The 27,101-nt window shown below is 33.0% G+C and overlaps 3 protein-coding genes across 3 annotated transcripts; 2 read left to right on the top strand and 1 right to left on the bottom strand.

Moving 5' to 3' along the window:
* Nucleotides 1-7,493: 7,493 nt before the first annotated feature.
* Nucleotides 7,494-8,210, top strand: LOC143533854 (uncharacterized). Its single transcript, XM_077028498.1, has one exon. The coding sequence runs from the start codon at nucleotides 7,494-7,496 to the stop codon at nucleotides 8,208-8,210; it is 717 nt and encodes a 238-aa protein (XP_076884613.1).
* Nucleotides 8,211-17,031: 8,821 nt separating this feature from the next.
* LOC143533853 (syntaxin-22-like) lies at nucleotides 17,032-23,204 on the top strand. The gene is made up of 10 exons (XM_077028497.1): nucleotides 17,032-17,092; nucleotides 17,192-17,280; nucleotides 18,517-18,654; nucleotides 18,752-18,793; nucleotides 21,006-21,145; nucleotides 22,132-22,225; nucleotides 22,285-22,424; nucleotides 22,499-22,800; nucleotides 22,869-22,969; nucleotides 23,062-23,204. The coding sequence occupies exons 1-10, from the start codon at nucleotides 17,032-17,034 to the stop codon at nucleotides 23,125-23,127; spliced, it is 1,173 nt and encodes a 390-aa protein (XP_076884612.1). The 3' UTR covers nucleotides 23,128-23,204.
* Nucleotides 23,205-25,525: 2,321 nt separating this feature from the next.
* Nucleotides 25,526-26,679, bottom strand: LOC143533856 (pentatricopeptide repeat-containing protein At2g27800, mitochondrial-like). Its single transcript, XM_077028501.1, has one exon. It carries the CDS (start codon nucleotides 26,676-26,678, stop codon nucleotides 25,539-25,541), a length of 1,140 nt encoding a protein of 379 aa, XP_076884616.1. The 5' UTR covers nucleotide 26,679; the 3' UTR covers nucleotides 25,526-25,538.
* Nucleotides 26,680-27,101: the final 422 nt, after the last annotated feature.

Below are 27,101 nucleotides of genomic sequence, written 5' to 3'. Positions count from 1 at the left end.
CTTGGTTAATGAATTTATATCAACTAGATGAGTGTTCGCGCGATGCAGCGGGTGTTCAAACACAAACACGGGTAATCACGTAACAATAATTTGGTGCATTGTTTGGTTTGAAACCTTAAACCCGTTTTAGCCGGTCATTTGTTAGGATTCACGGTTGGTTTTTCCTTAAACTTTCGGTTTCAATTTTTTACGGTTCAATTTCGATTTTTAATAACAAAAATTGTTACTAACAGTTTGACTCAAAGGTTTAACTTAAAAACATTCAAAACCGAAGCGCGAACATCCATACTTAACATGTTATATTTTTTAGTTGAAAAAAACTACAACAATATCATACTCAAATTAAAGAGAATAAAATTTTCGTTTTTATAGTGCAACTTCTTTTAAAAATATTTAGCGTATGAAAAAGTTATGACTGTTTAAAAATTACGGATGAGAAGTTGGTTAAAAGTTAAAATAAAGTAATATATAGTTAAAGATAAGAGGGCAAACTTGCAACTATTTTTTAATTTAACTAAAATTATAGGCGAAAAATTGTAAATATATTAAATGAACGTGAGATTATTTTACTTGAAAGACTATATTATCTTTTTTTAATATGCATTATAGTTGTACCTTGTGTTAAATATTTTGTAAATTACTTAAAAATAAAATGTCTTAATTTGTCCACCCTCCTATAACTAAAAAAATGTTTTCTTGTGAACACCTTGTTAAAGACTTCTTAGTCATAAAATGAATCAGAAAACCTTGTTGATGACTTCTTAGCGATAAAATTAATCCATTTTTAAACGAAAGCCTTGTTAATCACTTTTTAGTCATAAAATGAATCTGTTTTCTAAATGAAACGTTTGATTCATTCGTAGTCTCAAAATGAATACGATGTCCAAATGAAAGCCTGGTTAACAACATAATAGTTCTAAAATGAAACTCTAGTCTAAAAGAACGTCTATTCATAGACTAGCAAGGAATACGAAATATCCAACCACTAGGTTCCCTATCGTATGTAGCCACATATAGTTCGAGTTGGTCAATAAGCATTAACATAAATCCCATGTATCGTTGTAGCGACCAACTGTGAATGGGGCTTGTCGAGCCCAGTAGGACTATCGATATTTACAATGCTTCTGAAAGTTAATGGTTATATTAATAAATCAGGGACTTAACATATTTTAATGACTTTAACACATGTTTAAATAAAACTGAGTCTGCTTTCCTGTTATCGCATAAAATAGTTTCGATCATGCTTCTTGATATTAAAATTAATTTCAAGCATGTTTCCCCCTGGGTTTTGTAAAACAGTAAAAGAGAAAGGCGGGCCGTGAAACCCACCTAGTGAGCTCTTGAATCCGAATGTGCTAGCAAAACCGTAGAGTATAAACGCTCGTCCTAACCATGGCCTAAACAGATACGGTTTCCTTGGACTTTTTGACACAACATCAACTTACAGGTTGATCTTGCATAATATCTACCCAACTTAGTTTAGGCTCGATTATACGATAAGTGATATTAGGCAAGGGAATCCATGTGTCCATGATATGTTCTCTGAACATAAGGTATAGCTCTAGATTATTGCTTGGCCGGATTGGTGGTGAAGCATAAAAGGTATGATCTTGCGCTTAGTTTCTTTTAACGAAAATTCCTAAACTTATGTCGGGTTAATTGTGGAGGATATCATCTTGATCGTCTAGAACTTTCTTCGTGAACTTATCGGCCACCTCAGATAAATTATGTGGCTTTGCTACTACGTGGTAAAAGGGAAAAAAAGTCCAACTCTACAATGATGAACAGCTTACGAGCAATCAAGGTGGCCAAAGTTGTGGTTTGAAAACATCTCAATAATGTTGCAATTATTGGAATCAAAATTCTATTTCATGTTTAGTCTATAAATGGAGGCCAAGACGTGTCCATGGAAATGCATAATGAGTTCTAGATTTGTTATTATTCATGTTCATATGGTCGAATATCAAAATGGATTATTATGAATGACATTACTAGACTGGGGTGCCGGAATTAACATGGGGCTCCACCAGTTTTGTAGGATACTAGTTAGACCCATGTGCCCCATGATATGATTAAGACGAAACAATATATATTGTCTTTTACAACTTCTTTGATTTTCATTCCTACATTTACGTGTGTGTGCAACACTCTGCAAACTAGTATTATTAGACATAATGTCATTTTTTCGTGACTTAAATAAAATGCCAAATTCATTCGCTGCCATTTTCAATTTTGTATCTTTTTTTTTTATTATTTTAGATTTAACCTACTTGAAAACAATTACGTAAACAGGATTGTTCTTGGCCCTTTGAGTCCATCAGCCCATGCATGATGGTAATATTTTCACAAAGGGTCACCTTATAATTACGAAGAAAGTTGTACCATGTATAATAATTCACCGTCAAATTAATGTAATATTATTGAAGTCCCTGATAAAAAAATGTGTTATTTAGAGAGAGTGAATTGACATTAAGAAAAATATTTGAAATAAAATAAGTTGCGAAAATGCAAGTTACATTACATGAACTATATATTCTACAACATGATGATCTCTTTGAAGATAGAAACCTAGACATGTCACAGGAACAGGAGTGTGTTGTCCTTTGTTCAATTGACGTACTTTATTTAATGCATTTCTTTTTCTAGGTAGACAAGGGGAACGAAGTGTACATAATTAGTTGACATGACACAATATCTTAAAGGTCATCTAACAATTCATGTAGGATAAAATCATTGAGATGCTTTGTAAAATCTCTAATACATTGAATGTCTGAAAAATTCTAAATAATTGATTAAGAGCAATAGAAATTCATTTAATAAGTTTATTGTTCGATAACTTTTTAAACATTAGTAAAAAGATTTACAATCTAAAATAAATCATTTTTTATCTTTAGTTTAACCATATTATTGCTACATTAAAAAATAAATATACATTTTTGTAAAGTGTTTAGAGTATAATGGTGTACCAACATATTCTAGAATATACAACGGTATGTCGTTATTTTATAACGCTACGTTAGGATTTTGTTAATTTATATATTGATTTTTATTTTAAAGAAAAAATGTTGCTTTTATTTTAGTGTTAGATTTCCATTGAGTTTTGACATTTTCGTTGAGCTCGTAGAATGCCAATCTTGTGGAAGTATCTCCAATACGAGATTTTTTAGAAGAGAGAGAAAATAAGGTGGAAGAGAGAGGTGATGAGATAGAGAAGCGATGATGATGTAAGATTCTAGGTGAATAATCTCTAATAGCATTTCTGTCCAACCCCTCATATTATGTGAGGAGTGTTTTTATAATTTAGAAAGTGATTCAGGGTGTTGTGAGTGAAGAGTTTTTATATTTTAAAAAAAGTAGTGATTTTTTTGTATATTTGAAAAGTTATTGTTCATCCCCTATAATTTTTTAATATATTTTGAAAGTGGTTGTGAGTGAAGGAAAAAGAAAAAGTAATGATAAAATGTATAAAAAGTATTATTTAATTGAAATGAAAAGAGAAAATAAAATGAGTTTTAGTGTAATTTTTGTTTTGAAGATAGGGGGTGGGATGAGAATGCTCTGAGGCTATATGTAGTGAAGGGATCACAAAATTTGGGGTGGGGGGATATGTAGCCCACAAATCCCCCCCCCCCTCCCCTAATACATGCTCGCCACATCAGCAAGTCCATCACACAAGCCGACGACAATATATGCCCCCCCCCCCACTTACCGCCTGGGGTCGGTGTTCTCGCACTTGTCGCCCCATATTTTCAGCCCGCTACACATTGTCTCATTTCCATTTTACATATCTTTAAATCCAAAATTACACTAAAACACACTAAATTTTCTCTTTTACTCTTAATTAAATAATACTTTTTTATATCTTTATCATTAACTTTTCTCTCTCATTCACTCACAACCACTATCAAAATATTAAAAAATTATAGGATGCTACATTAATTTTCAAATATACAGAAAAATCATTTATTTTCCCTCTCCTTACTCACAACAGCCTAAGCCACTCCCTATATTTAGGGGTGTTATTTGGATAGTACTTTCGGGTTTCTCGAGTCGGGTTCCTCGGATTCAAGAAATATTTTTCGGGTACTCATACCAGACCCTAATCTCCCCCGGGTTATTTTGGTTCGGGTTATATGAGTACGGGTTAATAGGGTTTCGAGTATTTGACCTAAAAGACTATATATATATATAGGGAAAAGTTAACGTCCAAATGAAATTAACGTGCTAAACGTGAGAATCAAGTAGAGTAATTATATATACAAGTAGAGTAATTATGTAATTACATCATAGAGTAATTACGTAATTAGTCTATAATATAATTACATAATTACTCTACTTGTATTTATAATTACTCTACTTGCTTCTCACGTTTAGCATGTTAATTTCATTTGTATTTGATCCAAACCCTATATATATATGTGTGTGTATGTGTGTGTGTGTGTGCGTGTGGTAAAATTCAAGCAAATATATCATCTTTAAATTTTAAGTTATATGCAAATAACAAACCACATAATCCAATCGAAAAAGCCTAAAGAATGCTTCGACTTCGATTGATGGAATGAATAGTTCGACGACTGATGAACTAAGCCTGAAAAACCGATCTGTTGATTGAATAAATAGTCATATATAATCTCTGTAATTAACGAATGATGAAATAGTAATCGATAAATGTGGTTGGAATTGGAACGGAATAGGCGACTTAAAAGGAAATGGGCAAAATTCATTGAATATGCTAAGGCAGGTGATATAATTATTGAATTGAACACTTAGTAAAACTGGTTATTCGGGTTTACCCTAAACCCATTAAAAATTAATCGGTATTCGACTCATATTAGTTCGGGTTGTACTCAGTTTCCTTAGATTCGGGTTCGGGTTTCATGAGTACGTGTACTTTCAAATTCAGGTTAATAGTTATTCGGGTCGTGTTTCGAGTTGCAGTTAAAAATGACAACCTTACCTATATTATAAAAACTTCACTCACTAAATTTGATGGATAGATTGTAAATGCTCTAAGAATTAAGTTTATGAATGGAGAGGAATGAGAGAGGAGAGAGAATGCACTTTTAGTGCGGTAAGTGAAGTATGTGCATACAAAAACACTATCTAAAACCTCTTTATTGACGATACTCTAAGATTATTTTTCTTTCTTAGTTATTTGTAGCATTTATCTGAAGTTTTGTGATATGACGTGGCTCTAATACCAATTTATATGGTAAGAAAGAAATGACACAAGAAATGTAAATAAAAAAATAGAGACTTATATGTAATATTCTATTTTCTCTATTTGTCGAAGACATTGTAGATCTTTTTGTAATCCAAATTTTTGCAATGGATATTTGTATTTGAGTATTGTTTTAAATAATGAGGCAATGAGCTAAAAATTGAATTGTTAGTGAAACAAATGAAACACCCAAGCGTGGCATGCGTGTGGCTAGTGAACAATCGTGTATGGCATTTCGATAACTGAAGCATTGGCATGCTTGCATGATCGTGCATAGGTTAGCATAGACGTGCAATGCTCGAGCATGGTCGTGCAACTTTTAGCTTGTGAAAGCCTTCAAATTTTGCAAAACCATATGTGCCACTATGCAAATTCTGATTAATTGGTTAACCGTGTGAATATATATGAGGTATTGGGGCAATCTTTTGAGTTGTTTTCGGGTGTTATGAGGTATAGTAGGTAGACTTGGTAAAACACAACATGCCACAATAGATACTCTTTATGGTAATGGTTAGTTAATTAGTGCGGTGGAAGTTGAGCAGTTAATGTAAAGGGCTACAGATCAGAGAACGTAAAAACCATTGTAAAACAGTGAAACCGTATATCACCAACTGATTTACACGTATACCAAATAGGAATCAAACCCTTCATGTAGATAAGCATGTTAGGTCTCCTTTAATATACCAGAACCAACCATTCTTTTGAATTATTTAAATATAGTATTATTTATTATAAACTTGAAAAAAATAGACTCCTCGTCAGTATCCTACGCTATATAAAAATAAGCTTCTTTGAAGCCGAACTAGTTAGGCACCACCAAAGCTCCTGGCAAGCCAGGTCAACGTGCCTTTTTATCCTAAAGAAGCTTAATAAGGCACTGTCCTAGCCTAAAGAATATGATGCATTTGCAACCGAAGTAGCCTGAGTAGGCACCACCTTACTCTAGCCGAGCCAACTTGAATTGTGGCTCGGCTTGTGGCTTGAGTCGGTTAGCAAGGTACTGAATTAGAACCTTACTACTCCGTCCTAGCCTAAGTGTAGATAACATTGTCTTAACCAAGTCCTTTTCTTTAGTCTTCCATGCAGCATACTCGTTACACATGTCAATTTAATGATTATGCCACGTCATAATTCTTTTGAATAAGGGTTACATAAATTGTGTCCACTAATAGCATTCCTAACCAATTCTCAAAATTTTTAGTGAGGATTTTGTAAAATATAGAATAGATGAAGAAAGAGAAAAATTAATGTTTTTTTGTAAATTTAGGGAATGTTTATTTGCCCCTATTTACTTTTTAATATTTGTTGAAATTGGCTGTCAGTACAGAAGAGAGAAACTTTAAAAATAAATATATAAAAAAAGGTACTATTTAATTAAACAGTAAAGATAAATGTAGTGTTTTTTAATGCAATTATATTTATTTTGTGCAATTTAAAAAGCGGCAGCGTCTCAGCTTATTACCCGCTTGTCTTCTGTTTCGATGTAATCACTACAAAATTTATTAATTATTATGGCAATAGTACGTATACTATTGTTTGTTTATAAATTCATAAATATAGAGTGGTGGTGGATTAAAAAAAAATTATATGCATATTTTGGATTTTTCAGAATTCAACATGTCTATGTTGATATTCCCATCCTTGACTATTTGACTCAATCTTCTTGTATCAATGAGAAAAACTTTTGCTAAAAGATTTTGCGTTCCATTTCTAAATAGATAAACTAGACTTCTCTTCAAACATTTCATACTTTTTACTTTAAAAGTTTCTCTATTACTTTATTTTCTTATACTTTTGATAAGTTACATATTTGTTTTCTTTTATAAGGTATAACTTGAAAAATAACCCAATTATATTTATTAAACTTACAATTTATAGTGTACTAATAAACCACTATCAAAACATCTTAAACGCAAGTCCCATTTTGTTAAAATGTTAAAGTGATTAAAGTGTATTTTAGAAGGTAAATGTTGGATCACTATAAAGTAGAAAGGAAGTAAGGAATTCAATTTTTATAAAGGGTAATATTTACGGGTTATAAAATTAAAAAAGGAAACATATTAAATTAAACAGTAAAACAAGACCACTTCCAGTCTCACACGCGTGGGAATAATGGGTCGGTCTACATGTTCTGTTTGGTACTTTGGTTCCTTAATCTGTCACACGCCTTTATAAATTCGTAGTCTCATTTTGAAACTTTCCATCGTCCCCCTCTCCCCTTTCACACACTCTTCCTATTCTTACTTTAATTCTTTCCATCTGTTCCTCAATTATGGAACCTTTTGACTTCGTTCACAATTTTAAAGCCCAGAAGGCGAATGCGCTTGCGCGATACAAACTTTTTACAAATATCACGAAAGCAGTTCAGTTGATCGAGGCTTTTGTGGCGGTTGCATTGATTTCGTGGTCATCCACGCGTCTTCCTTTGGTTTTCAAATTCTCGGGCGAGTATTTACTAGCCTTAGCGTCTTACTTGATGAACCAACACGTTGTGTTTCTAGTCGGAAATGTAATCGTCTTTGTTTGTTACCTCCTTTCCCGTTATTCGGATTCTGGAAACGAGTCTAGTAGTCTCGGAATACAATATGACAACAGCAAAGACGAAACTGTGCCTGACATCCCAAAAGTTAAACTGGTTCCATTGCAATTGACTGAACCACCAATGGAGAAAACGAAGATCGAACCGGAGCCAGAAGTGGCCGCTGTAACAGCGATCAAGCAGGCGGCAAAGCAGATTGAGAGGTTTCAGAGAACCCAATCGGATTTGAAGAGCAAGATTTCGGTTAAGCATCAACCGGAGTTAAGGAGGTCAGCGACCGAGAGGAGGAAGAGCAAGGCGGTTGCCTCAGGCGAGCTAGAACCGACGATTTACTCATTTCCGGCTGTGGATAAACTGAGTAATGAAGAGTTTAGGATTGCTGTTGAGGCATTTATTTTGAAGCAGCAGAGATTTCTCAAGCAACAGAGTATGGTTATTGATGGGAGTTAAACAATTATATGGCAATCCACTTGCATGCTTGGGCTTAATTGTTTGATTTTGGTTAATGAAGAACTGCAATTTCACAAGTTCTCAGGATCAATTTCATCTTAAAATTTTGGGATTCAGATTCCAAGTTTTAAGGATCGTAAAGTAGAAAATCGTAAGAACCACGTAATTATTATAGTTAAAACAATAGGTACATGTCTTATGTTCATGTTTCTCGTAGTTAATTATGTGTATTAACCTAGTAAAATTTGGGTTAAATCCATCGTCTTCATGAATTGGTGGGTCGAACATGACACAACTAACCTGATAGAGAGGAAGGGGTACTAAAGTGGGGAAGGTTTATGAGTTGTTTATCACATGGCAAATCCACCCCTAACTATGTGGGTAGTTTGCTAAATTACAATTTGTGGCAAAGGTTTACCATGAAACATATGACCGTTGGAGATTTTTGAAGAAATTAAAACACCCACTAATACTCAATTTATTACATATAAATACCACTAACTCTTCACTATTTTTATTCACTCAAACATTTCATCATTTTTATTCACTCAACCTTCACCATTTCTATTCACTCAAATCCCAATGGCAAAATTCTCAAACGATGATCTCGGGTGACAAACTAGATGAGTACAAGATTTGGTGGAAGCAACGCTTCAAGATTTGGTGGATGCTAAAAAGCAACAAGTGGAGGATTTTAAAGCGTTGATTGCGAAACAACGCGAGAGTGTAGCCAAAGGGATGTATGACATAGACTTTAAGACATATACTCGGCCACATGGTCATCTAAAGGACGATGTGAAGAAAATCGCTATAAATTGCAAACGAGAAATTACGGAAAAATATAATTGACCGAAGAATCATCTTGTTTAGATGTACGTGTTTTAATTTTTTTTTGTTTTGATCGTCATATATTATTTTTCCGGTTTTCAATTATGTAATAATTTTAATTTTTAATTTTGTTTAAATTTAATTGTTTTATTTTATTTTTAAATTTTAACAAAAAACAAAAAAAGTTTTAGAGTACTCGTGAATAGGTGTTTCCAGTTATTTTTGGGTTTGTGGGTACCAAAGGGTAGAAATGAAATAACGGTGTATGATTGGCCGATACATTGGATATTTTCAAATTAATACCAAAATAAACATGGCATGTTTTCAAATTAATACCAAAATAAACAACTCAATTTTAGCTTGACTATCGTTTTCTTTTATCATACTATGAAAGTTGTACTCAACTATGTCGTCTTTTATAAATTTGAATCAAATAGCCGTTCATTTCTTTAAATATAAATAAAAATAAAACAAGGTAAATGGGTCACCAGAAATCCAAACACGTTTTATTCAACTATACGTGCTCATGGATTGGATTGAAACCTACTAGACTGTTTTAAACCTTGACCTGTGAGTTATATATCAAACTAGTGGTTTATCCGGGACTGATCGGTAAAACCTAAAGTGTTGTCTGTCTCAAGATAAGGCGGTAAGTCGACGCAAATTCTTTTGTTTTGATTTTACGTATGTTTTTGTACCGGATTAAAACAAAAATAAAACAAAAAAACAGTATATAAAAATTGAAGTGGATCATTAAGGCTGTGTTGGTGGTTGGTAAAACTCGTGTGTTGGTAAAACCCAACCGTTGACGATCCCGGACGTTGGGATGGTGAATCTACGCAAATTCGGTCGTTTTTCATGGCGTTCGTTACGATACGAGAACTATAACAAACCAAAAATGTGCACTATGAAAAGTGGATTTATCCCATATTGGTGAAATAGGAAAATGGTTTGTCCCACATAACTAGAATGATAAATTTGTGAGCTCCTTATAAAGAGGAAGGCTAACAAGTTTATATTCTTGTATGACAAGACACATTCAGTGGTCTCAGCGAGAGTGAAAAGCACCCGATAGGCAGGGGCTCAGGCAAATTGTGATGGGCGCAATGTGATGCTTTAATGGTGCACTTTGCATACTCGCATCACCGCTAGCCGCCTTAGTGTTTTTGGTGGTCGCGCTACGCGATGAATAAACACAACCTCGTCGCCTTTTAATTATCCGGAAAATTTTGGTGGCCTTCGCACTACGCGACGGGTACTTAATGACCCATCGTGATATGTGACGTGCGTGTACGTAACCGGGACACGTTGTATGTCATGTGCCAGGCCACGTGGCATAGCTAGGGCTGGCTCGGTAAGGCTATAAAGCCATCGCACCGCGATGACCTTATGTTAAGCTCATCGCGATACGCGACCGACCTTAAAGTTAGCTATAAAAGGGGAGTGAACAACGCTAAATTCCTCGTTCAAAAATCTCTTCTCTCGCTCTCACTTTCTTATATATTAAGGTGTTGATATAATGCCACCAGTAGCTACAACTATACCATGTCTGATTGATCGAGACTTTAGTACACGAATCCAAATATCTGCCTGAACAACGTGAGACTTTGTGCCATCGTGTAAAGTTCAATCTCGTGATTATCGTTAAAGCTTTTCGATTTATACTAATACATACTACATTGCATTAAGTTAGGTGCTTACCACCAGGCGGCTTGCAACTTGTAAACTTGCAAGAGGAGACATTCGAGTTTTCGTATAACTCACATTGGTGCGAGATAACCAGTTTTCCATCACTGTCATTGAGATTTTTGAATCTGTATAACCCATGAGAAAGTATAACAGTCCAAATGTTTTCAAAACGTTTTTAAACGGTTTTCATTACATTATAATGATGAAGCCTTTGTAGACTTATGAGATGGTTACCACTGGTATTGTGGGGTTTTGTATACAATTCTTATTTCTATCATTACTTATCGAACACAGAGTTAGCCAATAAGTAATATAACCAAGTCAGAGATACGGTCGAGTGACAAGTACATTTGGTTAATTTGTAAGCAGGCAAATGTAAAAACATTTTAAAGCTATAGTTTTAAAAATGTGTCATTTACAAATCACTATACTCACTGGTATTTCCCATTGATCAAATGTTTTTAATCATGTTCCGCGTGACTTGTTGTGAAAAGATACGGGAATAGTACCACCGGGCTCCTCAGTTTAAATAAGTGGCTTGTCACAAAAATAAAGAAATATGTTTTGTAAATTGAGGTTTATCCCTACATAACTTATGCTTATATAAAAATGGGTTTTATCCCCAGTTTATGATAAGAATCACAGTTTTTTACACTCTGATAATTTTTCCTAACTACGATTTTAATGAAATTCTCTTCTGCAAAATACTTTAATAAGCACCAGTACCACTGTTCATATTTACGGATCCGCGCGTGTAAGGGGTCGAGGGTTGTGACAGGAACTAAAACAAAAAAAACTGGCATTAGGTCGGTTTTCGTTACATTTGTTACGATACTAAAACTAAAATAAAATGCGATGAGTCCATGCGTATGAGATCGGTTTTCATCACGTTCATTACGATACAGGAACTAAAACAAAGCAAAAATAACATGACATTCTGTTGATTTTCTTTACCTATCAGAAATAAAACAAAAAGAAAACAAAAACAAAAAACACATGCACACACCTTGTACTAATAAGGTGCCGTCAAATGATCCACTAAGATCATTGCCACACCAAAACTCTTAGTTGTTACATAAGATATCATCATACCATATTCTTACTGGCGTTTTTACTTGTTTTTGTTTCTTCTCATTATATATATATATATATTGTAAGGGCAAGATCAAGAGAGAACTCTTTGTTAGAAAAAGAACTCGAGAACTAATTATTAATATTTTTAAATTTTAAAAAAATCAATTTTTTTATCTCGTCTATCTTTCTTATATGTTGTTATTCTTAACCAGAAAAAAAAGTCGGTGCACACATGCAATAGTGTTGTATTACATATATGAAATATTGTGTTTTGCGTATGTGAAATAGTGTTTTATTGCATACTAGTTTGAGCGCCCCCCCCCCCCCCCCGGCGGGGGTTTTATTTAGGTTTTTTTAATCATTTTTCTATTTTATATTTTGTAATGATTTATTTTTATTTTTAACATAGTTTTGCTTTGATCTTAATATGTATATATTAATTTGTTAAGTTCATTATATATTTTAAGGTTTAGGCTCTTTCAATTGAGATACGTAGGTTTTTTAAATATTTAACGAACAAACATAACCGAACATGAACATGTCGATTCTTTTAAACAAACAAAAATGAATATAAATATTTGTCTTATGAAAAGTGGGCGGTTGATGCAGGTAACAATAATGGTTGATGTATGAGAGGGGAGGTTGACGATGGTGGGTGGTAATCGAAAGTTAACCGGTGATGGAGATGATAGACTGGCGATGAAGAATATGTAAAGGAGAAAAATTAAATTAGGGTTTGATGATGAGCGTGTTTCACAAATAAATGAGATATTATAACCTATTTAAGGGATATTTGGGTTTGGTGAAACCCATGACCCGTAGAAATTTTTGTCTAATGATTAAGGGGATATCTCACAAATAAATGACATGCTATAACCCGTTTAAAGGGTATCCGATTTTGGGGAGACCCATGACCCACTAAAACTATTGTTTGATTATGAAAGGGTTTTACAAATAAATGAGATGTTATAGCCTATTAAAGGACTATCCGGATATAGTGAGACCCATACACGCGAATTTGGGTCAAGCGCATGAAAAAACTTTAAATAAATAAAAGTCGATGTAGTGCATATGTGCAATAGTGTTCTATCGCATTAATAGTATTGTATTGTATATAATACAACACTATTTAACATATGTAATACACATTATTGAATATGCAATAGTGTTATATTGCATATATGCGATAGTGCGTATTACAAACGTGTGATAGTGTTATGTTGCATATTCAATAGCGTGTATTACATATGTGAAATAGTGTTATACTAGGTTATTGACTCGTGCAAGACACGGGTGGACATATTGAAATCGTCTAACAAACATATATAATTTTATATTATATTGTAATTTGTAATATGTTTTCTAGGACGACAACATGATATTTAGTTGTAAATAGTACTGGTACGAAAGAAAATTATTGTCAAACATAAAGATAAACTAAAATAAGATACAAAGTTCAATGTTTAAAAACACAATTAAAAGTTAAAAATTTAAAATTCATAAACTAATAAGTGTATACTTAGCATAAGGCAATGGCATGTGTCTACCATGAGTTCATATTCATATTCAACCAGGAAATCAAAGAGACGGTTAATAAGAAAAATTGACTAAGGCTCAATGGACTACATATTTAACCAACATGAATTAAAAATTGTTATAAACATCACACCTTATAGTTGATAAATAATCCATTTTCGTTACTCATGGTTTTTGTGAGTATAAAAATTTTTTTGTTGATTAACAAATAGAAGATAACATGTTGAGTACAAATTATCGAGGTGATCACTATATTGACTTCAATAAATGTTTAATATTATTAATGATTTAGAAAATCATATACCATGGGTAATCTAATTTTTAACACACAAAGAAGACAACAAAATGCAAATGTTATAAAAGTATGTTTTGAAAAGTAAGATAATTAAAACAATTTAGTGTAACAAATTCAAAAAACATTTACTTTTCCAAACACCAGATATGCTAAAGGCTTAGATTTTGACATATTACCCTAGAATCTAAAATAACCAAATTATAAAGCAAGCCATAAATTCAGACGATATATAAAAATCCAACACAAATCAAACCAAATTGGAAACATGAAGAAATTGTTTTAGAAAACAAAACGCACTAAAACTGAAAGGCAAAATAAAAAAGGTCTTCAAGTGTTGCATTTATTTTAAGCCTCCAACATTCATCACATATCAACCTTTAAAGCGCCAAACATCACTCCTTCATCAACATTCACCGGGGTTGTTATTGGCCTTTAGACGCAATAACTTCAATATACGGACCTTGAGAAAACAATAATTATTAAGCGTATCCAACTTATTAAACATGGTTGTCTTTTTTTTTTTTGCTCCATTGTGTTGTTTGTAATAAAATAATAAGAATGCAAACAAAGTATTAATAATTAAAATATATGAATGATATCAATAATATGAATGAATGAAATAATTTGAGTAATACAAATGAACCTTATAAAGAAATGCGAAATTGTAGAATTTGATAGATGAAAAAACCTGGTGTGAAATTGATTGTGTAAAACTGAAAGTATATAGAGAGGAATAATAACATAAATATTTTTTGTTAGTTAACTTAAAAATGAATGTTATTCTCAATTTCATTCAAGGTAATCAGTTGACACATAAATTTGAAATTTGAAATATGCAACAAAAATAGGAAAGTTGAAACCTATAGTTAATTTAGTTAATATTGTTATTAATAGTCAAACGGTTTTTAATGTAAAAATAATTTCATAAAGATGCAACAAAAATAGGAGAGTTGAAACCTATAATTAATGTAATTATTATTGTTATTAATACTCGAACATTTTTTTAAATTTAAAATGTAGATTTGATTAACTTGAAAAGAGATGCAGGTCGTCCAGAAAATATAATTATTTAGTTTTAACTTATTTAATTATTAAGATATTATAATATGACTTAGTATATATGGAAACTCTAACAATATAGCAAAAGGAACGTGCTAAGTGTCTAAAAAATAAGTTAGTTTAATTGTATAGGTAGATTCCTTTCTTTACTTTCTCTTACTAAATCAGGACAACTACTAATAAGTAATATTTTAGAATAATAAAAAAAGGCAAACATAAAAGAACTAACTACAATTAGTAATGTCAATATAAACATGCTTATGTTTGATTATAAAGGGTGTTGACATTTTGATTGTAGTGTATGCTACTTGTTATCTTGTGAAAGAACACAAAGCATATACATAATGAATATTATAATTGGGGTTAGGTTATAATAGGAAGTATACTTTTTATAGGAAGGATAAGAAGTAATCAAGTGTGAGCACAAGGTAAAGGGTATAAAAGGAATAACACATTTGTTGACTTTCTCTCTTCACATGCAAGGCACATGCCTAATTCCCACATCATTTTAAAACGTCCATAACTTTTTTTACGACGTTTTTATTGAAAAACAAATTCACCATAATAATGAGTGTCTTTTTATCTTTTATATGAGTACCATATTGTAATATAAAAATTAAAAAAAATTAGTGTGTTTTTTACAAATTGTGTTTTACTGAATTGTGTTTTACAAAATTGTGTTATACAATAGTATTTTTCATTGTGTTTTTTCCATTGTGTTATTTACATTGAGCCATACAATTGTGTTTTTATCATTGTGTTTTTTTTTCATAGTGTATTTTTCCATTGTGTTTTTCATAGTGTTTTTCATTGTATTTTTTTGGACTTTTCCGGCGAGGTGGTGGCGGTGGGTGACGGTTGTGGTGGCGGTGGACAGTGGAGTGGTGGTGGTTGTAAGAGATGAGTGAAGATGTAATTGAGTTTTATGTATGTGGGTTTTTGAAATTAATTTAAGTGGGTTTTGAAATTAAAGTAAGTAGGTTTTGATATTAAAGTATTATACTAAAATACCCTCCTTCCTAGCCTTCTTAAGAAAATCAAACTTCTTATTTGAACCCAACCCATTATAATAATTTTATAAATTATCAGGGTGTTGACAATGCTACTTTTATTTTTGGGTAGATCAAACAGTGCTACTGAAGTGATACGATTATAAAGTGGCCCGTTTTGAGCCGAACCAAACAAATAATTTTTTAAAATAGCAAGTTTTGACCTGAACCAAACCAATATTTATTTTTACAAAAATAACCCGTTTTGAGCCATTTGTTTGACATAATTAAAACGATCAGCTAAATATCTATATCTATATTTATTTGACCTGAACCAAACGAATATTTATTTTTACGTTATAATACATAATTATAATACATAGTAGACCTTTCATATCCTATCTTCTCTCACTATTTAACTCTTCCGGCAACTCTCTCGATCTCAGGCATCCCGTCTCCGATCAATCAATTAATCCCCCTCTGCGTTTAATCGTCTTTTCGCCTCCACCAATTAATTATAGGTTTCAACTGTAACATCATTGAACATTCATCTGCTATTTAACTTTTCGTCTCCAGTCCTAATCGATTGCCACAACAGTTATTCCCTTTCATATTCTATTTTCGATTGATTTCTTGTCTCAAGCCAGATGAAATTTATTCTGATTACATCTAACATTCATGCTGAAAACAGTTCCGGTAAGTATTTGTATGGTTTCAAACTGATGCCCCTTAGCTTCTAACTGGTGACTCTTGGTTTTTTATGTGGTCAATTTTGGTTGAATTTCAGTATATCATGTAGTGATTTGGTGGAAGCTGTCCTGGTCATAGACAAGTCTATAGTGTTGCTACTACTGAATTGGGAGTTATATTTTGGATGACTATTTGTACAGGATTGCTTGCACACCACCTGTTTGATAAGATGCTACTTAGAACTTGGTTTGTTATAAATTTGGAGTTTGATGTTTTCAATTTGTGTTTTTTATCATCGTTGTGCCTTCTTGTAATTCCAAGTAATTAGAATTGAATTGACACTTTTTGGTGCACCATCTCTTGATTAAACTTTGTGATTATATGTTGCTTTTGTTAACTATAGGCTATTTGGAAGATACCCTAGTACATGGTGGTGGAAGTGTTGGTTTAATGGGCAAACAAAAATGTGTGATTTTTGTTACTAACATGTTACCAATTTCAACAAAATCATTGTTGCTTATGCACATGCTGGGTTATTCCAAAAACTGTTGTGCCCATCGAGGTACTTTTCCCTTTTGTAGTTTATAAATGGTGAGCAATTAAAAGATCAATTAGGACTAATTTTGTTCATCTTGATAGATATCTCATGAAACCATTGGCGATGTGCGCATTATTTCAGATATGCATAATAGGAAAACTGGCATGGGATGACAAGATGATTCGTTTGTTGCACTTCTTGGTATTTTTATAATCATGTTTAAATTTTATGATTTTTGTACATAAAATTTGTATTAAACTATTGATGGTGTTGGTGTTTTCAGGAATTTGTGGAACCATGGAGGAAGTTTTAGAGATGACCACATGGTCACAGCTTGGAATTTATAAAATAAAAAACCGTGAGTTGTTTCAGGTTATATTACATCTTTAACGGAACACACAATAGATAACTCAATTGCGGTTAAATTTGATGAATTTACAGGTATTAGTTGAAGACAATGCATGCTCAAGATCCTGGTGCTCAACAGACCATCGTTCCTAAATGCAATCACGCTCCCATGGTTCGATTATTATTATTATTATTATTATTATTATTATTATTATTATTATTATTATCTTCATTGTTACGCACTGGTGTTGTTTAATTAGTTCAATTATATAATCCGAATGGAGACTGTGATTTGATTAATTTTTTTAAATGTACAGATCAACTTAATTGTTTAGTCTTTATGTGGTAGTTTGTTTATTACTTGATAGTTAAATTCTTTCTCATATGCTAAATGCTCTACCAACTGTAAGAATCTAGGTTAATATTCATATTGTATGTTAGGATGGCTTTAGAGTTGAATTAAAGGTGTAAACAAGCTGAACCAATTGCAAGCTCTCGAGATTGGCTAACAAGAAGCACGAACCAAGTCGGGCTTAAACAAGTTCGAGCCTATAAATAATAAATAAGCTTGTCTATAAAAGGAGCTGAGCCCGAGCTTCACTAAATTGGATGGGAGACTTAGATTTAATTAGGTTTTCTTATGGATTAAGGTCAACTTGATTGTTTAATTTTCATGTGGTAATTTGTTATTGTTGTTTTAATCACACCTCCATGCTGTATTTTTATATTTAACAAAGTAGCTAAATATAAATGTTATCGTTTTCTTTACACCAATGTTCATTCAAAATTGCAATTAAAAGGGATACGTTCATCCTATTTATGACATTTAATAATATTTTGACAATCTTGAAACATGATTTTTGCAATATACAACGCATCATATTAACATAAAGATACAATTGTAAACATAAAAATGACTCCACTTTGACAAATTTTGGGTTTACATGATTTACATAAATGTGGTTGTTGTAGATATCCTTAGATCTTTATTTCTCTTCATAACTTAAATTTTGGTTTCTTTTTATGTCATGTTACGTAAAAAAAACTATGTTTTGCAAAAATAATCATACAAAGAAAGATCACGTTCATAATCTGTTTGTTCTCTTTCAACTTCTTAATCATTTATCCACTTAAGTTTGCATGGGCCAGTTTAAATTTCTGCCCTAATTGGTTAATTTTAGAAGCACGCATACAGTTATTCATGTGTACATTGTGCTTCCATATTAATCTAGAATTTTTTTTACCCGGTGGTGTTCTTAGAGAAGGCGGTTTTGGGTCGGTTTTTTTAAAGTGTGGATTGATGAATATCCACTTCAACCTGCAAAGCCCGTTATTGATACTGTCATTGTTGTTAAAAGACTAAATCAACAAGGTCTTCAAGGTCAACAAGAATGGCTGGTAAGTTCCAGTTTTGTTGGTGTATTTCACTTTATTTATGTTAACCAAGGTTTTTTTAATTGGTTTAAGTTGGTTTTTTTATTTGATCTTATTGCAGACTGAAATTAGTTATTTAGGGCAGCTAAATCATCCAAATTTTGTAAGTTAATTGGTTATTGCCTAGAAGACGATCACAGGATGTTAGTTTACGAGTTTATGCCTCGAGACAGCTTAATCATTTATTCAGAAGTGAGTTCTTGGCCTTGATTTCACTTTATTTTCCCCACATTTTTAGAATTATATCATATTAAAATTTAATTTGTTATGACAGAGGGCACCTCCTTTCAAACGTCTTTTAGGAATCTAATAATTAAGGTTGCTCTCGGTTCTGATTCTCAGGCACTTGGGTTAGGGACTATCTATACATCGTCAGTGGATGTCAATTGGGGTCATGTCCTCAACCGACCAAACGGTAATCAAGTTAATAGCAAGCGATAGACCTGGGCTACTTTCTAAATTATGTGTAGTTCTCACACACTTAAATGTGTAACGTGGGTGAACAGTGAGGTTTGGACCCACAACACGCTAGCCACATGCAAGTGCCTGATGAGGTATATATCTGTTTGGTGGGATTTTTAAGTTCGTAATCTTTTTTGTAATTGTGGCGTTGTTAGATCATACTCATGAGGTACTAACACTTTTGGTATTGTAAAGAACATGCGTGAATAATGTTGCTACATTTACGGCGACAATGAACATTAATGACATAATGCTTAATTTTAGCTTGTAACATGGGATGTGCCAAGCTTAAGAAAAAGAATGATAATTAACCTTTTGTGTTTGGAGTTGCCCAGTTAATTACTTGTAATCATGTATTTTGTTTGAGTGTTGTTTATGTAGCAAACAAAGCTACTTGTAATCATGTACAATCTTGAATTGTTTACGTGTCGGTTTTGGAGAAACCCGTGTCGTTTTCATTTGTAGTAAAATTGACAAGGTTGCAAAGCTAAAACTTTCTGCTATCATTTTCACTTTGATTTTGGATTTTCATGGCTAAAGGCTTGCTTAAAAGAGATGACAATTATGAGTTATACACCATTTTGATGGATAGGAATGTATCACTTAAATTTGGTTGATTTTGTAACAGTTATGTCGATTTATAGTTTTATACTACATTTTGTATCCATTTAAATAAAGTGTTAGGTTAGATTAAAGAAATTGTATTATGCAACTCAGTTTGACAAAGTTTATACCATTATATAGATAAAATTTAATTAGTTGTATTCAATTTTATGTGAAACATTATATTTTAAAAGCATGATGAATAATTTAAACAGCTCATTGATCAATAATTATCTATACTAATAAGTGATAATAATGTGATTAGTAACACTAATAACTTTCATTTTCGTTGCCGGTGAACCTAGTTCTAACTTTCATTTATGTCATTTTAAAACAATTTTTTCCAGATTTTTATTGAAATAAAAATCATTTAGTGAACAAACGAAATTCCTTACTTTAAACGAAAGTTAAAATTCCAAGTAGTATTGGATATGTATAAATTATTACCAACCAAAAGATAATAGCTTATATAAAGAAATCCAATTCATACATTAAAATATTTTAACAGAAAACCAAAACTTTATATTTTAAAGTAATATAATTATTATCAATCAAAAGATAACAGTTTATATAAAGAAATCCAATTCATACATTAAAAGATTTTAACAGAAAACCAAAACTATATATTTTAAAATAATCTAATTATTATCAACCAAAAGATAATAGTTTATATAAAGATTTTAACAAAAAAACAAAACTATATATTTTAAAGTAAAATAACAATAATTAAAAGGTCATCGATACTCCACCACGCCACAACGCCGGTACTATGCTGGTTTATGTTTATAAGGGAGTTTATGGTGATATATGTCATGGTCATGTGTAGAGATTCGCTACTAAATATCTTTCCACACAACGCTCAGTCTGTATTTATATTTAGTTTATTTTTAGTATGTTGTTTTATCATTTTTATGTTCCTTTTTGTCATAAACTATGTTGATTATAAATTTTGTTATACCAAATACCGGCACCACAAGGAATTAAACCCGTACTAATTAAAACCGCATTACGTTACCCGCCGCAACGCACGGGTACTACCATGTATAAAAACACGTTTGCATATAACTTCTTGTATCTTCGTCTGTTTTTAACATTTATTGTATCCACTATAGCCTGCCTATATATATATATCTTCTTTAAACTAAAAGTCTAAAACCCACACATTATTATAATAATCATTATTATGTTTCTTTTCTTTCATACAATTTGTATGTATATTTTTATGATGTGATTGATGAATGGTTAGGTAGTCGTCGGCATTCATATGTCGCTCACACTCACATGTAATAATAATTATAATTATACAGATCAATACTGCAGTCTCCACGTTCCAGAGGCTCGTAAATACACTTGGTACTCCTAAAGACACCCCTGAGCTTCGTGATAAACTGTACGTCTCTTTCAACTTTTTACGTGTTTTGGTGCATAATTGAACTAGATTTCTATGTCGATTATGAATAATTATGATCATGGCTGTGTAAACGAGCTGATCTGGCTCGTTTTGACTTGAGAGAGCTCGAGCTCGGCTCGTTTTTTTTAAGCTCGAGCTAGGCTACTTTATTATCTTTTGATTAGTTTTTTTAATATACATTTTTAATTGTTTTTGTATATTTTTATAATAATCTTAAATGAGCCTTAGCTTGGCTCGAGCTCATGTGCAATTGTGCAGTACCTTAAATGAGCCAAAGCTTGGCTCGAGCTCACATGTGCAGTGTAAAAGTGATACTTAAAATTCCAAAAGACTAATGCACAAGGCTAGTTATGGCTCAACGAGCCTAAACGTGTTTCCCACACAAGGCTTGAGCTAGGGCTTAATTACTAAATGAGCTGTATTTGAGGCTCAGGTCGGCTCGTTTTGAGCTTTTTATCGATCTGATCTCGAGTAGCTCACTAGCGGCTCAGATCGTTTGCACCACTAATGGAATTCTGTATTTTGTTTATTTATTTGCATTTTTGTTTATAGTCGTTTTAGAGTTTCTAATGTAGTACTTGTTTAACCTTTTAGTATTAGCTGTTCTGATCTCAGTTACATGATTTGTGGACAAACAATTGGATATAGATTAGTCTTATTGCCTTAAATCATAAGCATTGAATTTGAATGAGCAATGGTCTTATTGAACAATAAAGTCTTAGATCATACCAGGAGCAGTTAGTAACTAAGATTTCTTTGAAATTAAATCAATTATTAAAAGCAGATTTCATGACTGGTCCACGGAGATATTTGTTCAATAATAGAGTTTAAATTTATTCATTTGGACACAATGGGCTATAGACCCATATCCAGTGTTATGAGATTTTTTTATCTGATTTACATTTGTTTCTTTGATTACTATTGAAAACTGACAAAGATTACTTTTTTTTTGTTGTTCATGTTAGACACAAAACAAGACTACATATTGGGCAATTGGTGAAGGATACATCCGAAAAACTCAAGCAAGCTAGTGAAACAGATCATCGCACTGAAGTTAGTTAGATACTTAGATGCATGCCATAAAAAACCTCACTTTATTTTCTTGATTGGCTTTACAGGCTAGTAAAAAGATTACAGATGCAAAACTCGCTAAGGACTTTCAAGCGGTTTTAAAAGAATTTCAGAAAGCACAACGGCTTTCAGCTGAAAGGGAAACAGCTTACTCTCCTTCAGTTCCTCAACCTATACCTTCATCACGGTAAATAATCATGAAGTTAATCCGACTATGTGCCAAATTACCTTTTCGTCCTCATTAATTTACATCATTTACAGTAATGAAGCCAGTGAAGTGGATTCCAGCTCAGGCAGAAGTCCAGAACAACAAGCCCTTCTTTTCGAATCTCGAAGGCAAGTTTTGTGGTATACAAGGGACACTCTTGTAATTTTGTTAAAACGGTCTAATTTTTCATTCTGCCGACAAGAAGTGTTACTATTGGACAACGAGATTGCATTCAATGAAGCTATTATTGAAGAAAGAGATCAGGGAATACAAGAAATTCAAAACCAGATTGGTGAGTTGAATGAAATATTTAAAGATCTTGCAGTCTTAGTTCATGAGCAAGGAGCTATGGTTGGTAAGTATAATTTTCACTTTTTTATTCTTTTTTTTGTGTTCGTGTTGTGACTGATTGATTTGTTTCAGATGATATTGGTTCAAATATTGAGAATTCTCATGATGCAACTGCACAGGGAAAATCCCATCTTTTGAAAGCGTCGAAGGCTCAAAAATCAAACTCTTCCATGGTAATTTTTAATATTTATAAGTGGTGTGTAAGTTATCATGTTCATTCTTCTGTTTCTAAAATGTTAAATTCTTTCACATTTGGTCAATGCAGACTTGCTTACTTTTTGTGATTTTGGGGATTGTGCTTCTCATTGTGGTCATAATACTTACGGTTTGACCGTTAATATTCATTCATAGAGGTCAAAGTATCTACGGTTTGTTTGTTTCACGTATAGCTAAATCAGAGCGGCTTTTTGGCGGATGGAAACCCCAAATTGTTATCCAAGATTCTGTGTTTCTACCATTTGAGTTGGTCTTATTATTATTACTTCGTGTGATTTCATGCTTTGCAGGGGTTGTTTCTGCTATTGTTTTTTTCTTTTGCTTTTTTTCCTTGGGTATTAGTTTGTTTTATTGAGAGGTGGAATGTTGCAATACTGTGTTTTTGGGAAATAAAGTTTGTGTATTGAATGAGATAAACTTTGTAAAGTATGCTTTTAAGTTTGTCTTTGCATTTGTAGCATATGATCATGTTAATGTAATCAAATATGGCGGATATGGAAAAGGTGTTTATTTATAAACTAATTATAACTCTTGCACATAAGTCTATTTTTTTTTTAATTTAGTTACAAATTTATTACATCAAACATTTGGCATCCGACATAAAGTACAAGGATGCTGGGTCAGTTGCACCTTCTTTGTAACAAGCTTATGCATGCTCTACTCACTCCAATATAACTGAAGGGAGTTAAAACTCCATATTTCATATCAGGCATAAAGTTGGAAGTGACAACGAATAAACATGATCAACACACCAGTCCAAAAGTCTGACTGAAAAAGGACTAATTTCCTTTTTCTTCTTATAAAAGTTTTTTTTTTTTTTTTTATTGATACCAAATCTGGGTAAAAGAACCAGATATTGTAATATGACGAAAAGAATGCCCCCTTACTTAAAACTCATTGCTTTCACATGTTAACCCAAGGGTATGCTTGTCTTTCCAAACTTTTAAAGGAGATATTCCTCCCTAGTCATGTTTTTTTGGCAGATTAGGCATGAACAAGACCGGGCACATGCTTCCGTGGCCTATAAAGTAGTTTCGACATACGGATGGCGTTTAGGAAAAATTCAAATACTTGAGTAGCCTTCATGTATATTATACACCTAAAGTTATAGTAGTTTTCTAACTTGGAGACAGAGTTATTAGCTATAGCATGGATTAAAATATAAGATATTTGCAACCCCTAAAAAGCTATGAATATATCTGACAATCATAATTAAACCATATGACCAAAGAAACATGCAACATAAAACTTACAATTGGAGATCACGGAACCCTCAGCCCATCTTCTGCCCACTTTTAAAGTAAAGACTTTCAATAAGTATTTTTCTAAAACTTCAAAAATCTAATGTTATTTCTATAAATAATAAAAAGATACAAAATAATCTTTACAACATTACATGTACTTCAGTAACACCTAAAAAGAACACTTGCATCAACATTGCATAGGAAAAAGTGAAAAACAATTTTAGGGCCCAAACCAGGCTTTGCCCAGGACCACACTTAACCGAGCTTTCCAACTGCATTTTGAGACCAATTATGTATCTAATCGAGTCATCGAGGGTCTAAGCTTCTATGCGAACCACAACTGCAGTTTTCAAAAGTTCTGATCAAATCAAGATACAAAACCAGTAAACCATCAAGATGATAAGACTATAAAATAGAGATCTTGAATTGGAAAGATTTCCAACCCCTTTTGTCACGGTAACCAAACATAACCGGTTGACTTGGGTCTCTTTAGCTCCACTCAGGTATGCATGTCAACACTTTACCCGAACTGATTAGTTAACCCTGTGACAGAATACACAGCCTCTTTTATGACGATACTTAAAAACACAAATGATAGGGAGATAATTAGATGCAAAAGCTAATAATTGTTGATTTCACATTATGAAATCAAGAAACACATAAAGATACCATTTTTTAGCCCTGCGTAATAGGCTTGTAAGCAAACTACATGTTCGGTGAACCATTCGGTGGAAAGTTCATTTACTTTTGTTTATTTAGTAAACAAACGAACATAAACATAAAAATTTGTTTATTTAATTTTAAACAAACTAACATGAATGCATGTCTCAGTCGTTCACTTAAATTTGTTTGTTTTTGTCCATTAATGTTCATTAATGTCTGTTAGCTTACATTTGTTTACGTTCGTTAACACATATATTGAAATTTTTTAGGCTCATTACAATTGAGTCTAGATTTAGTAACGTTTTAGGCCCAGCACATTGTTCACATAAACTTTTAAGTGGTTTCAGCTCAGTTATGTTCGTTTATCTATGTACAGTAAGCATTCGTTTATATTGTTAACGAAGAAACATAAACTAACACGAGCACGAACACCCCGTTCGTTTAAATGTTCGTGTTCGGATCGTTTGTTCAGTTAAAGTTAAACAAACGAACACAAACATGCGCGCTCATGTTCGTTTAGTTCATTTGCAGGCCAACAGCATAATACAACTTATTCATGAACTCTTATAATTAGTAACTAAATCAAGGAAAACATAAAGTTACCATTTTTCATCCCATTTCAGTCAAACAAATCTCCATATCTGACTCTAACTTCATGTTGAAGCTTCTTGTAAGTACGTCTATCCACTAATCTTTTCTCTTCCAATTCCTTGATCAAACTAACCGCATCTCCACACCTATTAAGCTTACAACACTTGTCAACCACAGTCCAATAAGTAACATAATCACCCGATCTTTGATTCCCAACCATCTCCCACAAATAACTCACCGCCTGATCAACCTCACCCTCGAGCGCAAACGAACACACAAGCGAATTATACGACTTACTACTCGGCACAAACCCTTTCTCCTTCATTTCATCACAAATCTTCCGAGCATTACACGTCCGCCCTTGCGCACACAGCCCATGAATCAAATAATCAAACGTAAACGAATTCGGCCGACAATCATAAACCACACCCATCTGATGATACAACCTAAGCGCATCATTCAAATGCAGCGACAACACGTAACCTTTAATCATCGAATTCAACGCAAAAATATCCGGGTCCACCCCATCATCAACCATCTGCTTAAACAGCATCCTCATTGTACCCATATACATATGATTAATATAAGTATTACTCCTCCTACTCAAAAACGCCGCAAACAGTAAATTATAAGTCCGAATCGACGGCCTACACTCCAGATTCTTAACACTCCTCATATGCTTATAAACACTAACAGCTTTACTCAACTTCCTAGCTTCCGTAAAATAATAAATTATCGAATTGTAAAGAACCTCAGACCCGAAAGCCGGGATCTTTAACACCTGGTCAACGATTCGGTCCATTTCGTCGTACATTTTCGCGGCACCGAGTTTTTTAATTGTGATGTGGAATGTGCATACGTCGTGTGTGAACCTGGGTTGTGTTGAGGCCCAATTGAAGAGGTGTAAGCAGACTAATGGGTCTTGCTGGTGAGTGATTGTGTCGTGGAGGTCTTCGGGTTTGAACCGTGGTGGGAGGTGTGAAATGGCTTGGTGGAATTGGGTTTGGTTCAGGGCTGGTATTGAAGCGGCTTGGGTTCGTTTGTTGAGTCGTTTTCTGTATGATGATGATGATGATGATGAGAATGAGAAGGTGATTGAGGGTTTAGGGTTTTGTGGGTTGGTGTGGAGTTTGGTTAAACGGCGTATGGATTTGGATGCAATGTTCATTGTGTTTAGAAAACGATTTAGATAGACGCTGGTTAGTCGTTTATGAGGAATTAAAACCCTAAACAGTATTAACAGTTTGCCACTAGCTCTGCTGATAGCATCCCGCCATGAGAGGGTATTGAAGAACAGAACAAAGAGGAAAAACAAATTCAGTGTCTTAACGGGTCAAAGAAGGCGTGCCTAAATTGCTAAGTCATAATGGCTGCAAAAGAGGCTGGCTTTTTCGAGCTTGAGTCGAACCTAAGCCTCATTCAAAGTTGAGCTTAAACTTTGTATATGAAACTCGTTTACGTTCATCAAGCCTTAACCAGTCTTATGTATTTTAGTATTTGTAAGTTTACCTCTTTTAGACTTCTATTTATTAATTTTACATTTCAAAGCCAAGCTTTGACTCGTTTACATTTTACTCGAAATATATAAATA

The sequence above is a fragment of the Bidens hawaiensis genome, unplaced genomic scaffold, assembly GCF_021521415.1.
Source record: "Bidens hawaiensis isolate Kalapana, Puna unplaced genomic scaffold, B.hawaiensis_p1.1 tig00009933_1, whole genome shotgun sequence".
NCBI classification, from domain to species: domain Eukaryota; kingdom Viridiplantae; phylum Streptophyta; class Magnoliopsida; order Asterales; family Asteraceae; genus Bidens; species Bidens hawaiensis.
This window is presented reverse-complemented; position numbering and strand designations above follow the sequence as displayed.

Excerpts from the sequence above, each read along its gene's own strand:
- LOC143533854 (XM_077028498.1), top strand. The coding sequence starts at position 7,494 with ATGGAACCTTTTGACTTCGTTCACAATTTTAAAGCCCAGAAGGCGAAT.
- LOC143533853 (XM_077028497.1), top strand. The coding sequence starts at position 17,032 with ATGTGCGCATTATTTCAGATATGCATAATAGGAAAACTGGCATGGGAT. Across the intron at positions 18,655-18,751 it reads AAGGTCAACAAGAATGGCTG|ACTGAAATTAGTTATTTAGG; the intron begins GTAAGTTCCAGT and ends ATCTTATTGCAG. Across the intron at positions 22,801-22,868 it reads TGAGCAAGGAGCTATGGTTG|ATGATATTGGTTCAAATATT; the intron begins GTAAGTATAATT and ends GATTTGTTTCAG.
- LOC143533856 (XM_077028501.1), bottom strand. The coding sequence starts at position 26,678 with ATGAACATTGCATCCAAATCCATACGCCGTTTAACCAAACTCCACACC.